Raw genomic sequence first — 15,291 nt, 5'->3', positions numbered from 1 at the left:
GGTCATACCATTAGGTTGGAGGAAAGGAGATTTCACCAGCAACAATGAAAGGGTTCTTTACAGTAAGGGCAGTTAAAATGTGAAATTCATTACCCATCTGTGATGGCAGATACAATAGATTTGTTCAAAAAAGGTTGGCCATCTTTTTAGAAAGGAAAGGTATACCAAATAAGTAAACGTGAGAAGGATGTTGATCCAGGGAGTAATCGGATTGCCAATTCTTGGAGTCAGGAAGGAATTTATTTTTCCCCTTATGAGATATCACTGGATGATGACATGACACTGGGGTTTTTGGTTTGCCTCTCTCTGGATCAATAAGTATAGATATAGGATAAAGTATCTGTTGTCTAAATTTAGCATAGGTTGAACTTGATGGACGCATGTCTTTTTTCAACCTCACCTACTCAATTCTCTTCCTCACTTTTAAAGCTGTACACTTTTCTGCCCCTTGTTACATCTCAGCTCTATTTTCTCGCTATGCACCATCCCGACTCTTTCGTTCTGCTCAAGGATGTCATCTCTCTACCCCCTTTGTATCTAAAGCCCTCTCCCTCCTTAAACCTCTCAGACTGCCCCGCACCTCTGGAAAGCCCTTCCCCTCAATACCCGACTAGCACCCTCTCTACCCACCTTTAAGACCCACCTTAAGACCCACTTGCTTAAAGAAGAATATGAGTAGCACCGTGGCTAATACTATACACGATACATCAAGCTTGGCCCCCTGCAGACGCCCTCACCAGAATGCCCTCCTACTGTGTCTGTACGTTCTTCCTACCAATTAGATTTAAGCTCTTCGGAGCAGGGACTCCTCTTCCACAATGTTACATTTATGTCTGAAGCACTTATTCCCATGATCTGCTATTTGTATTACTTGTTATTTATATGATTGTCATGTGTATTACTACTGTGAAGAGCGATGTACATTAATGGCGCTATATAAAGACATACATACATACATACATACATCTATGTATGTAACTATGTTTATTACTATCACAAATCCAGGCCTGAAAGTTCAATCGCGAAAACCACAAATAGCAAGATATTTTGTTAGGAGCTCATACCGAGCTGAAAAATGTATGAAGCAATAATCCCATCAGGTCTATTAAACAGTTTTTAGTAAATGTCAAAAGTGGCAAGTACTAAAACACAAACTATCGTAATTTTTTTTTTTTTTTTACAAAAAAAGTCCGTGCCTCTAAGAGGCCGGCCATAGAGCGCACGGCAAATCGCTGTCAATGAAGGCAAACAGCTCACATGATGTCACGGGCATACCTCTGCTATGCCTCCCCGTTGCGTCTCCCCCTAGGCCACAAACCGCCTCTGCGGCAGGCGCACGCCACGTCATGCACCTCTAGCATGACCTCGGCCTAAGAACGTATATAGGGCTAGATTCACTAAACTCTGTCAGCCTATTTAATGCGACTGATTAAGATTTTACTCTTGTAAATATTAACGTTATTGTGAAGGCCGTTATTGCAAATGACATACAAATAAGTTAATTACAGCCGAAATGATATATTCATCCCATACTCACGAAGCACCGTTACGGTTAACGCCAGAAAATAATAGTACCTTATTTAAGTACCTTACTTCTTCCCATCCAGACCCTGAAATAGGAAGGGAAAGGGGAGAGAGAGAAAACGCCACTTTATATTTGTAAAATATATTAAAAGTGGCATATTTCACAGGCAGTTCACTCAGGGAAGCATAGATTGATCGATGAGGTATACAAGTTAATGGGCCCTCTCCTAAACTGGTTGTCTCACTCAATGGCAATAATGGCAAGACAAATAACGCAACGTTATTTCAAGCAACTTTATCCAGAACTAATGTGGTGTTACGACTATGCTAATTTCGAATATGCTAATGCTCAATTACGGTCATTGTTTTTGCATAGCATTACATTCGGGAATAAGGCACGGACTCTGGGAAAATACCAGCCATTCATTTTTTTTTTTTTAAAGGTAAACTCACGTTATTGGCCTTGATCTAATGGAGCCTGGTGAACGCAGCCCATAAAGCTTGTACAGAACACAAATAAAAACATGGCAGTAGAGCCAAAGTTATAAAAATCAAGGCGGAATTAAAAAGCTATTTTAGAGAACAGCAGCAAAACAAGATTTTTGAAAATCTGGCAAAAGAAAATAAAATCTAGATTATTGCATCAATATTTCTCCAAAATAGAAAACTAGTGGATTTCAGATTTGTCATCTTGGGTCCCCCTTAGCGTGTGTGTGTGTCTGTGTGTGTCTGTGTGTGTCTGTGTGTGTCTGTCACAGTCTAGTCCTTGCTGTGGGCGCAGCTCTCCCATTCCCCTCCACTGAGATTCTGCTTGTACAACTTCAGCAATTGTACTTGTGGTTATTTGAGACTATAAAGATGTGTGATGTTCACATCAAGATTTGCATCACAAATAACCTATTTGAGAGGGGGAAAAAAACAACAACATCTGCATGAAGGGGACTAATCGTGGCACATATGTCCCATACAAGGTTGCAGTTGCAACCACAAATGAAAGAGTAAGAACGACGCAAGAGATACCTATATAGGGCTAACAGATTGCGGGTTTCATAAAGGATTTTTAAATATTGATGCAACTAAATGTGAGAACAGTCTCCAACATGGAACATCAACAACCCAGCCTTTCAACATCCATAAACTCGACAACTATCTATTCACCTGCAAACAAGTGTGAATATGGTAATGTGCTTAAGGGCTTTATTGTATATTATCCAAAGTGCCCATACAAGCTAATTTCATAAAGTCAATAGGGATTTTCCACTGAAAATGTCCAGAATGCCCACTTCTGACAACATAGAATTACCCCCAAACCACCCCCTCAGATATAGAAAGATACAAATGTAGCAGACCTTATTACCCCATTAACGCCAGTCAACGGGTTAATTAACCCGCGTGCTCCTCAACCATTGTTTTCCATAGCACTACAGTTAAATAACACAGGTGTTAACAGGTGCACCACCGTTCGCTACATGTGTAAGTTGCACTATTTGTCCCCAATGCATTACATCACAAGCTCAATTACATAACCTATTGGTGCTCTGCATCTATAGTGTCATCTCTTTACCATGTCTAGGGTAACATGCTGTATGTTAATGTGTTGCTGTTTTGAAAGAACATTAGGAACAATATGGTGGAAACCATGATATGGTACAATTTACTTCCCCATCAAGGTATGTTAAAAGGGCATAGTTGTGTGACAAGAGCTGGGGTGCCGTCGTGTGAGAAACCGAGTTGACAGCAGCCCAGCACTTGTCACACAACTATGCTCTTAACATATCTTGATGGGGAAGTAAAAATTGTGCTAGATCATAGTTTCCATCATCTTATTCCCAAAGTTTATTCTTTCAAAACAACAACACATTTAACATGAAGAACATGTTTCCGTATAAAACATTATTACTCTCTTCAAGCCTTGGTACAATTCCAACAACATACTTAGTTTTAGCAAACGCACATACACACTTACATGTCAAGGTATTATAAGTGTACTGTATAAACTCCCATGATAGGAAATTCTACAAATGCCTTAAAAATTGTACTGAAGTAGGAAGGGATTTTTAAATATACTTGATAACCAAGTGACAGGGCGCTCCAAACCTGTGACCTTGGCCAAGTAACTGACCTGACACCTTGTAACTGAAGTACAAAAATGTGATATTACTTTTGGGGGGAGGGGGGGTTGTCGACTCATTACACCATTATTTCTTGGCCAAGTTTGGCATGATGTTAACCAGTAGTACGATGCACCAAAACACTTATTGGGGGGCCATTGTTTATCCTATTAAGCAGCTCATGTAACAGTACCCCCAATCATCCAGCACCGTGGTTACCTAATTCAAGCTTTCTAGGTCACTCCTCTGTCACACCAGAAGAGAAGGTGTAAGCTCTACAGTAGCACCCAGTCCACAGTGATCAGGTAGACTTTTAACAAACCTATGATTTTCACTACTTTCTCCCTAATAAGAAACAAAAACACCTTTATCCCCATGTAAAATGAATGGAAGATGCAGAGCTCGTCAACGCGGGGGACCCTGGGTCACCTCACCCCAAAAACCACAGGACAATGATGTCAGCCCAGATCTCCTGCGGTTAGAGACCTCCTCCCACCAGAAGCCTCCTCCTCCTCTCACACCCCTCTCCCTTGGCACAGAGGGCACCTTCCCGGGGGTCTCTTCTCACCCCTTTGCTGTTCCCCCCCTTGGCTGCTCCTGTCCCCCTGCCTGGGTCTCCTGCCCCATGTAGCACCCCGTCCTGTCTTAACTCACCGCCGCTTCCCCGCCTCCTCCGGTAGTTTCCGTTCTGCGGTCGTCGTCCCCGCAGTATCTCCGGCTGCGTTCCCCGGTGTATCTCCGGTCCCCGTTTTCCTACGTGTCCCCTTAGAGTGTCTCAGCCGGGCAGGAGTCGCAGCCTGTCCGCCATTTTGTCCACTCTCCCTCTCCCCTCCTCCCCGCAGCACAAGCGGCCCGGGGCCTTGCGTCACTCGCTCTCGCCGCGGTGTGTCCCCGGGAGGTCTCGGCTCACCCGGGGGGTGTGCGCTCGGCGGCTCGCGAGATCTCTTCGGTTCTCACCTCCGCTTCCTCGGGCAGTCCCCTCCCCCCTCTCTCAGCCCAGCGCCAACCGCGCACGGTCCTGGCAGGGAGACAGAAAGCAAGTGTCCAACCTCGAATACCGGAGCGGGCCACTGCGCCCGGAACAAACCCCCACTCGTAGCACGGGCCTGGTGTATTGTCGCTTACCGCACCGGGTGTAACGGGAAAGAGGGGGCGGAACTAGAAACGTGTCCCCACAATGTGTTGTACAACCCTGCTAGGACCTGCCTGTGCAGCGCTGAGGGGCTCGTGTGAAACCCCAGCGCGCAGAGGGGGCGGGGCTTGGACAGCAGCATACAGCTCAGTGAGCGCTGAGGGGGCGGAGCTTGTAGAGCAGGGGGCGGAGCTTGTAGCGCAGCACCGGTCAGTGTGCGTTGGGCACTCGGTACTGACACATCTCTCGCGCAATGCTGTGCCCATATAGTGCGCTGCACACTGCTATAATAGTAATCTTTGCAAAGGATGTGAGTCGCTTTTACATAACTCACAGTGAAGGTTGTTTAAATAGTCCAATAAAAATACTCAAAAAGACAGGGGAAGAAATGAGGTAACTAGCACTCAAGTTTGTTCAATTAAAAAATCATGTATTTTGCAAAGGGAAAGTCATATACCACAACATCTTTATTTTATTTGTTGGTTGGTACACACATATAAGATATAATGAACATATAATTACATAAACAATTCATCAATATGATGTAAAAACAATCAAGCAATCTGTCACGGACTCTACCCTGCAACAGTCGAGGAAAAAGAGTTACTGTACTATGTTCTGTTGGGAAAAAAACTTGATTCATTGTAAACAAGTGGATTCAACTATTAAAATGTTGTTCACTTTCACATATTTTTGGTACAAAAGCAAATAAAGCCCCAAAGATTTAAGTTGTCATTCACAGCTGCAAATACAGCCAATATGCAATTCCTCGGCCATGGCCAAGATTGGAAATCCTACAATGTGATATCATTTAAAAGTGCTACAATTTACATTGTGACAAACTACAAATATATCTACAAATGCTCTTGTTGCCGTGGACACTGAATGGAAAGATGATGTGCATCTCAGCAAATTTGATTTGAATTCTGTAAGTGCCCTGAGGATTAATCAAAGAAACTAAGAACTGTAAACACTGGATCAGGTGTCCACAGTATGTCAGAATCTATTAGTGCAAAAAGCCTTGTAATACACTTGATCCAGTAAGAATTTATTTTGTATTAAAGATATCCCTGTCCAAAAGCGATTACTGTATAAGCAAATTAATTCATCCTATCAGTTGTCCTTCCTTTGATAGGTTTTTTTAAACTATTGATTGCCCTTTTTTTACAGAATTAAAAATGTGATCCTCCAGAGCTGAAACGTGCTATTTAAAACTCTTTGCACTCCCCCGTTTTCAAGATACTTATTTGTTTACTTGACAGTGTTTACCTGCCCCTTAGGATAATAAAGATGGCTGTCAAATATTACGGGTCCCGTGGGCCAATAAGAAGCTGCAACATCATTGGGGCAGATGATGTTGCTGTTTCTTATTGGATTTCTGTAAATGATGAAGTAAATCTAGCATCCAAACCTGTAAGTAGTCAGAAGCCAGAAGGTCCCCAGAGATAAAACAAATAGCACAGTTTAGTTCCTATCAACCCCACGGTTTGAATTGTGTGTGGGGGGGAGGGGTGGATTCAATGTAGTGGGATTGCTGCTTTAACAGAGTCTCACAAGGTTTACTGACTTGGTCTATGGGCAGGTGAACTACCAAATGACACCGTAATAGAAAAATGACAGGAAAAAAAATGTTTGTCATAAACAAAAAACAGGTTTGAGGACCACTTGAAATACAAACGCAGGCCTCAATTCCCACTGATTCTCTGAGCCACACTGATTTAGTCAGTCTTGCTGATTTTAGTATCAGTTGTCCCATAGATTTAAATGAAATGACAGGGAGTGGAACCACTCCAATTTCATCTAACCTTGAGTCTGCCTCATAACTAGGAATTCGTTGCAGGTTGTGATACCTTTTATCTGCCCATTTCTTCTGAATGTGTAGAAGGAACCTTTGAGGTTACATCAGCTCTATGCAATACACTTGCATTTCCTCCACAAACTGACCAACTCTCCCTATTTATGACGTAGTAGTAAAGTTCTAGTAGACGTTATTAGTCCTGGAGAAATGCAGATTTCCTTTAGGTGGTGAGGCATGTTAGCAGGCCAACATAGGTTTGTCTGCTAAGCGGTGTCACAAAATTATGATATCTGTATGTATGTTATGTTGGTCACAACCTACAAGGAGACAGCTTTCTCCATCGTGCATGTGACTACTAGGACTTTGAAGCACATCTTAATAGAGAGTTGATTACAGTAGGATGTTCAAATCAGAAGAATCTCACTGACATTTGTTGCTAAAACCTTCATTTAGATCACTTCTTCTCAACAGAACGATGAACACAGTTATGAATCAGACACTACATAGCACAAGCAGTGTGGATTAGGCTGCGCTTATAGTGCCGGCGACGCGACCGATTACGTCACCCGTCGCCATTGCAATAGTTGTAATTCAAGTTTAGGAGACGTCGCTGGCTACAAGGCCAGTGATGTCATAAAGGGGGAAGGCAGAGGGACAGAGAAGCTCTCTGATTGGCCGCACGGGGAGATCGTCGCTGAAGAAAATCAAATAACAGTGACTACCAGATTTTTGGTAGCGCTGTCACTTGGTTGCGCCGTCGCCTGCACTATAAGCGCCGACAATGCATTTATTTTTGACATAGCTTTGCTGTCCCCGGCACTATAAGCGCAGCATAAAACCTTCATTTAGATAACTGCTTCTCAACAGAACAATGAACACAATGATAAATCAGACACTACATAGCACAGGCAGTGTGAATAAAGCGCAGGCCCTGAGCTGATGGGCAGTGTTAGAGGCCCCCCCCCCAGGACATGCGGGGAAGCGGAAGTTTGAGTTCTGCTGTTGCTTGTTTCCCACCGGAGCTTTGTGCGTGCGGTCCCTTCCGGGATGCTGGAGGCGGCGGTGTTGTTGGGGGGCGCCGTACTGCTGTGGGTCCTGTGCAGCCTATGGAGAGCCTCCCTGCGCAGCCGGTGCGGGGGGCTCCTCCCGGGGCGGGCCGGGGCCCTGCTGCTGATCGCACACCCGGATGATGAGTGCATGTTCTTTGCGCCGGCCATCATCGGCCTGCTCCGGGAGCAGCGCCCGCTCTCTGTGCTCTGCTGCTCCACAGGTACGGACAGGGGGAGCCGGGCATCATCAGGGGAGGCTGCTCCTCCCCGGGCTCTCCATCCATCCCCCGGGCTCTCCATCTTCCCCCCGGTCACAACACGTGTGTGCGGACGATGGAGAGACCTCCACATTCCCCTCCCAAATCTCAATGATCAGAGCTGTTCAGTATTGGGATGTCTGTGATGAGCTGCGCAGAAGGGGTTAATGAGGCGTGTAATATAGTGTGAGCACGTCAAAGAATTGGCTGTGTTAGCCAGACGTTTCTATACTAGGGGCGAGCATGGGCGTGAGCGGTGCCGCGGCAGACCAGGGAAATTACAATAAAATTGTATTTTTGCTCGCTGCTGCCGCGCCGCAAACCAATCAGAGTGTGGCCTAACGCTGTGATGTCAGTCACGCCCCCTAACCGCGCGCGTCACCGCTTGCAACCTACAAACTAAACGTGCACGCCACGTGCACACGCAACACCAGTCGCACGCGCGCGCAGCAGCAAGAACTATAAAAATAAGCCTAAGACAACTTGCTCATAGTGGACGAAGCCGTGACTCAGTGGCAGTGTCACAGCCTTTGAAGGGAGTGAACCTGGTTCATTCAGTTTCATGGGCAAGTCGCTATCTCTCTGTGCTCCAGGCACCAAAATTAGTGTAAGCTTTGCGGGGCATGGCCGGCAAAATTCCACGTTTAGCAGTGCACACACTGTCAGCGATTTATATAAGAACAAAAATGTTGAGGTCCATTGCCCCAAAAAGTGAGTTTTTTTTGGGGGGGGGGAGGGGGTTCTGGACCAATAAACGTGGCTTTTAACCCTTTGAGCGCCGGCGTGCCGCAGCCCCTCCAGCACTTGCGACGGCTCTCCGTAGTGGGCACGTGATCGCTCCATCACTGATGATGGATCGTGTTCTGCCCAGACTCGATTTACCCTAAGAGAATGAGCTTCTTTTTTTTTTTTTTTACACATAGCTACTATGCCGTGAGGCATTCGGGGTGCCAGATCCAATTACTTAGTAGCTACGATTTCGGGAACTCCAAAGGGTTAAAGGAAATATGATTTTTTAAGAGTAAGGTTGTATTGAAGTCTATGGCTACTATTTAATATTCTGTGAAGCTTTCTTCCCTGTTAGGCCGTGCGTATAGTGACAGCGACGCGTCGTTGCCCAAAAAGAAATACATTGCCGCCGCCGGGTGCGCTTATATTTAGCGCGACGTCGACAATGCGACGGAGCGTTGCCAAATTTGGAAGCTGGCAATATTTGATTTTTCAAGGGCTGTCGCCTCATGTGACAGCCCCATAACCAATCAAATGCCAGAAAGCCCGCGACGCCGCCGCAAAGAGAAATATAACTTGTTAGCAGCGACGGCTGATGTCACCCGTCCCGGGCACTATACGCGCGGCCTTAGGCTGAGGACCTGCTGCACGCGCCCGCACGGCCGTCTTGCTTGCCGGCGGCGCGTGCAAGTCACTGCACTGCGGTCTGCAGTGAACTTTTTGTGGCGCTGGGGTGTGGCCAAAACGGGTCAGGGGCACGGCCATTGAGCCCGGGGAGAGGGGTGGAGGCGGTTGTTGATCCGGAGGAGAGGGGGGTGTGGGTCCGGCAGGAGAGGGGTGGGGGGGGTGATACAAGGGGGCACCCCGCTTGCAGTGTGGAGGGACTGGGGCCGGATCGAGAGGACATCATGGGCAGGTGAGTGACGCACACGCCGCCAACCGGAGCGGGTCCTCAGCCTAATACAGAAGAGTTTAGTTCCATTCACTTGATTGTAGCTGAGCTGTTCTCCAGCACAGGGAAGACGACTTCACAGTAGTTTGGATAATGGGCCTATGAGAGTGTAAATATGTGAGACCCACTGCAAATCAAGTCTTGCTGTCAGCGTTAATACAGTGGAAGCTCTCAGCCATGTAGCTCATACTCCTTTAGTAAAATGCTATAATTTGTCCACAATACAGCCATTCCAAAATTGCACGGTAGTAATTTAAATGGACAGTATGCCACAAACTACTTTTCATGGTTCAGGAAATCAAGAGTGCTAACAACTAAACAATGTTATATTTAGTTGAACATGCAGAGTGCAGCTTTATAAGCACCACATGCTTCCATGTCATTGCATTCTTTAAAGTCAGTTATTTTATTACAATATTAGGTTTTGGTCCTAATCGTGTGTGTGTGTGTGTGTGTGTGTGTGTGTGTGTGTGTGTGTGTGTGTGTGTGTGTGTGTGTGTGTGTGACGCAGGACAGTCCTAGGTCACTATTTTTTTTTCATCATTTATAAACCAATCCTGCGCAAAGTACACTGCCTGGGAAAGATAACAAAATATACATAAATAATGCGGACATGTACTGGTAGATAAAATAAAGCGGTCCATGTTCCTAAGCGCCTACTAAAAATACAACATCATTTACCATATGAATGCAGTGAGTACAATATGCAAAAACAGACGTTTATACAATATATGATCTTCCTACTTGGTTCCTATAAGGGTGCAATCTCACGTGAGACTAAAGTCAATTAATGACATGAATATGTTTTAATGGATTAGGTGTAGGCGTTTGGTGCCTTTTTTAATGATTTAATGAGTACTTAATTGCGTCTGGGTTTATTTGTTTGTGGAGCCCAGTGTCCATATGCAAGATGTCAGTCTTCATTTCACTCTTCTGGAAATAAACAGATTCTATCTCTAGCCAGACAACTAAACAGGCTACGCTTATAGTGGCGTCAATGACAGTGATGTCAGGCTGCGGTCGCTGGAAAAATCAAATTGAGATGACTTCCAGCGATCGCGACCAAGCCGTTGCGCCGCGCTTACTATAAGCGCACGCGACGGCGGCAATGCATTTGTTTTGAAGCGCAGCCTAAGACAACAAGATCATGAAGCCCCGTTGGAAGAAAAAAAAACCTTTACATTTTCTACAAAACAGAAACAAGTAAACGGTGTTGCTGAGTGTAGATTACTGCTGTAAATGCGACTTCAACCTCTCGGCAAAACATTTCATGCTCTATGTAGTGACTTGCTTTTGTATGTATGCAGCACTTAGGCTGCGCTTATAGTGACAGTGACGCAACGTTGCGTCAAAACAAATGCATTGCTGCCGTCGTGTGCGCTTATAGTAAGCACGGAGCGACGGCTTGGTCGTGATCGCTGGAAGTCATCTCTATTTGATTATTCCAGCGAACGCAGCCTGACATCACCGGCACTAGAAGCGTAGCCTAAGACAATATCTGCTTATGGACATACAATCATTTCCTTAGGAAATTAAGGTTTTGCTTTATAAATATAACTTGAGTTCTTAGAAAATAAATAAAGACAAGGTGCTGAAAATGTTGATCCTTTTTGTTTTTTACTTCCCGGGTTCTCCAACAACTTTGCTCTTTTATCATTGCGGAAAAGTCAGCATATTTCCTACTTAAAATCTTCCTCTACTTCAAAATATTCTGTTTTAAACAAATCAATGCTTTATCAGGGGTGCGCAATCTTGCTGCGCCCCCCCCCTGCCTGGCAGCCCCTGTGCTCGCGCCCCCTCCTAAGATTTAGCATCAAATAACGCACGGGGTCACGTGATGTGCGTCGCCATGGCGATACGTCACATGACCCTGCAGGGTCATTTGACAACGAGTCACCGAAGTCAAGGTAGGAAGAGCGCGGGGCCTTTGCAACCACTGCGCCCAACCCAGAAAAATCTTGCGCACCCCTGCTTTATACTACAATAACTGGCTGCTTAAAATATAATTAGAGAGAAACATGATCCGGTGCGCAAAATGTCTCCAAGCGTACATGGAATAAAAAACAGCAGAAGAGAAAATAGTGTAACACTGTTTAAATCCCTTCTAATAATGTGAGGCGGGGGTTTGGGTATCTTACGTGTTTGAGATAATAAGGCAGTGGGGTTTGTAGTAACCAACTTTAGATGAGTCTTAGCACCTTCAGTAGATATCCAGAATAAACGGGCGATCAGACAGAAATAAAGCAAGCGTGGAGACCACCCTGGGGCAGAGCGGAGCGCTCTCACTGCTACAGCACAGAACGCTGGGTTGGTCGGAGGAGAGGTTCGGCGTCTTGTGCTGAATCCGCTGGGAAAAGTCTTGTTTTTGCAGAGCTGCACTATTTCCAAGGATTGTCATTTTTGCTATCACTTTTTTCACATTATGTTTATTGTTTATATTATATAAGGAGTATTTCTGATTAAAAATATTCCCCTAATATGTAGACTCTGTTTGACGTCTGTTTGCGGTCAAGAAGCGTGTTAAAAGCTAGAATAGTTATGAAAACGAATTACTGGAAATCTTTTCCTAACTTGAGCTACAAACTTTGGGATTATATTTATGGATAAAATGAACACCTGAAACATTGGTAAACATTTCTAAATAACAATTGTAGGCATTCTTTATTGTGAAGAGTGTACGTCGGTGAGAATCGTTCTGTGTAGTTTATCTTTCACTGTGATGCTATATGCTTTGTTTGTATGAAAACACGCTACCAATTATCTACAGCAGGGGTGGCCTACTGCAGTCCTCAAGGGCCACCAACAGGTCAGGTTTTCAGCATATCCCTGCTTTGGCACAGGTGGCTCAGTCATTTGAGCCACCTGTGCTGAAGCAGGGATATCCTGAAAACCTGACCTGTTGGTGGCCCTCGAGGACTGGAGTTGGCCACTCCTGATCTACATGAAGGTCAGGAATAATAATAAATAAATAAAAAACCTGTGGGGTTAATATATTTATTATTCTTAGGAAATTACTACAATCAAGGGGAGATTCGTAGGAAAGAGCTGATTCAAAGCTGTGCTGCATTAGGAATCCCTTCTTCCAATGTTACGCTTATTGACCACAGGTAACTAAGATTTCATACGATTACGATACATGAGAATTATACAGAATGGCCTGTTTCTAATAAGTCTTTCGTGTTCATGTCTAAATCTTGAACTATTTGCTTTTTACAGGTATTATTAAAATGGTTGAACAGACAGCCCCTGCAAGTTCTAACCCCAGAACCCACCACATTTGAAGTAACAGGTTTTGCCATGTACCTGTACAGTACAGGTTTATTAAGACCATTCTCCCTCCACTGCAGAGGTAAATGAGAATCTTTACAGGTAGTGTTAGGACCGGCATACTTGTCATGCTGTGACGCGGCTGCAGGCTTTTAACGCTTTGGCCAAAGGGTTTAACTAAATGACCCTTAGGCCGCGCTTATAGTGCCAGCGATGCGATGTCGCCCGAAAAAAAATACATTGCTGCCGCTGCGTGCGCTTATAGTGCACGCGACGAGCGACGTCACCGTCGCAAAAACCCGACGCCGGCAAAATTTGATTTTTCAAGGGCCATCGCGTCACGTGACGGCCCTTGAACAAATCAAATTGCGGGAATCCTGCGATGCCGCCGACCGGCGAAACATAACTTTTGCGGGTGACGTCACCCGTCATGTCGCCGTCAGCGGCACTATAGGCAAAGCCTTACTCATGAGAATACTAACCTTGAAGTATTTAACCATGTATGCCGTCACATTGGATATAATATTGGGCATTTTTTGTCTTTTGTTGTGTTATTAAAGTGGCCACAGTTGTGTATTTTCTTATTTTTGCTATAAATTGATCCCTGACCACTGCAGGGTTGAAATCCTTGCAGCACTTTTGTTTCGATTTTAGTTACAAGCCCCTTAATAGCAGTATTACCCATGCTATTCGGACTGTTACACTGAGAGCTAGGCTTTTATTTTCCATTTGAAATCTATCAAATGCAATTTGAATCAATAAACATATTTGTACACAAAACTAGAAATTGTTTCTTAGGCATTATTTTGCGATCTTGTGACATTGCTTACACAAATAATTGGTGTACAGTACAGTATATTGATAAGTGTAGTAGCTTTTGCTGTTCAAGTGAATAAGAGCGGTAAGTCTTCAACCATTGCGCAAACCATGTCCGGAGCTTTTTATCGGATAACCTGTACGTTTATTTAAAATACAGGTGAGGATATAGTACAGGAGGGCTCTAATAAGGAAAAAGTAACTCGTCCCTCATAAGTTCTACATAAAATACTGGATAACGGGTCCTCAATGCCAGTCCTCAAGACCCTCCCATCAGGTCAGGTTTTCAGGATATCCCAACTTCAGCACTTGTGGTTCTGAGCCACCTGCGCTGAAGCTGGGATATCCTGAAAACCTGACCTATGGAGATAACTGGTGAGAATAGGACATGTTTCACAGGACCAAAAAAAGCATGGATGGGTCTAGGACATTTGGACCAAATGACCGCTGGTGCTTTGCCGCAACTCGCCCCACTGCCGGAACCTGCTGCAGCCGACCACATTGCCGCTAAGATAAGTGCCTAAAACCCCCTAACCTAACATCTTACCCTAAAAACCCCTACCCTAAAACCCCTACTCGAAGTCCTAACGCTAAAAACCCCTACCCCAGGCCTGCGCAACATGCGGGCCGCATGCGGCCCGCCTGGACTCCCTGTGCGGTCCGCGATGCCCCCCTACTCCCCCCCAGCCCGCTCTGCAGACACAGGAGGGAAGGAGCGCCAGCATTTTGACACGCTCCCCACCCCCTCCTGAGCCCGCTCTGCCGACACATTGAAAGAGCGCTAGCATCGTGATGCCACCCCTCCTTCCCCCCCTATTAGGGAAGGAGGGGTGGCATCTGCCTATTAGGGAAGGATCGGCAGCAGTTTGATGCGATCCCCTGCAGGCAGAGAGGAGAGAAGGAACAGAGCTGAGGCCGGTCTGACTGCAGAGGGTGGGGGCGGGGTCTGACTGCAGAGGGTGGGGGCGGGGTCTGACTGCAGAGGGTGGGGGCGGGGTCTGACTGCAGAGGGTGGGGGCGGGGTCTGACTGCAGAGGGTGGGGGCGGGGTCTGACTGCAGAGGGTGGGGGCGGGGTTAGTGACAGCGGAGCCTGTTTGTGAGAGCAGGAAGTGAGGTGCCTGCTGCCAGGGACCAAGATGGCTTCATCCCTCCTCCCCCCAGCCATGCTCCACAGTGAAAGGTAGGACACACCCCCCCCTGCAGCTGCTCCTCAGAGCTAGTGGCAGTGTCAGTGTGTCAGAGTTAGTGTGGCGCTGTGGCAGTGTCAATGTGGCAGAGTGGCAGTGCGGGTCAGTGTCTGCCTGTGTGTGATGTGGAGGGGGAGTATTATATGTGAGGGGGAGAGATGGGGGTGAGAGAGGGGGAGTCTCGCAAAGGCTGCTGACACTGGGGGGTGGGGGCAATGGAACAGTTGTCTTGATCCCCAGGAAAGCACTCTATGGCCCTATCTGGTATGACCATCCTCCATATCTCCCCCAGCACCCCTCATCATCACCCTCATATCTGGGTTGTGGGGGGATGATATGATGATGATCTGTGGGGGGGGGGGGAGAGAAGATATGAGGATGATGATGAGGGGTGCTGGGAGAAATATGATGATGATGATTTTACCTGTGCGGCCCAAATCAGTTTTCTTTGGAGCAGTTCGGCCCTTC

General features: G+C 45.9%; 2 protein-coding genes across 2 annotated transcripts in view; one reads left to right on the top strand and one right to left on the bottom strand.

Annotated features, from left to right (window-relative positions):
- The window catches only part of NCOR1 (nuclear receptor corepressor 1), a 154,578-nt gene extending 149,704 nt beyond the window's left edge, over positions 1–4,874 (bottom strand). The window contains exon 1 of the mRNA XM_075594170.1: positions 4,290–4,874. The gene's annotated coding sequence lies outside the window, so the exon portion shown is untranslated. The remainder of the gene's footprint in view (positions 1–4,289) is intronic.
- A 2,710-nt stretch (positions 4,875–7,584) lies between these two features.
- Positions 7,585–15,291, top strand: part of PIGL (phosphatidylinositol glycan anchor biosynthesis class L) — a 108,678-nt gene continuing 100,971 nt past the window's right edge. The window contains exons 1-2 of the mRNA XM_075594168.1: positions 7,585–7,835; positions 12,560–12,659. Coding sequence (XP_075450283.1) covers positions 7,613–7,835; positions 12,560–12,659 — 323 coding nt within the window. The 5' untranslated portion in view covers positions 7,585–7,612. The remainder of the gene's footprint in view (positions 7,836–12,559; positions 12,660–15,291) is intronic.

This window comes from Ascaphus truei, chromosome 3, assembly GCF_040206685.1.
Source record: "Ascaphus truei isolate aAscTru1 chromosome 3, aAscTru1.hap1, whole genome shotgun sequence".
Classification (NCBI taxonomy): Eukaryota; Metazoa; Chordata; class Amphibia; order Anura; family Ascaphidae; genus Ascaphus; species Ascaphus truei.
This window is presented reverse-complemented; position numbering and strand designations above follow the sequence as displayed.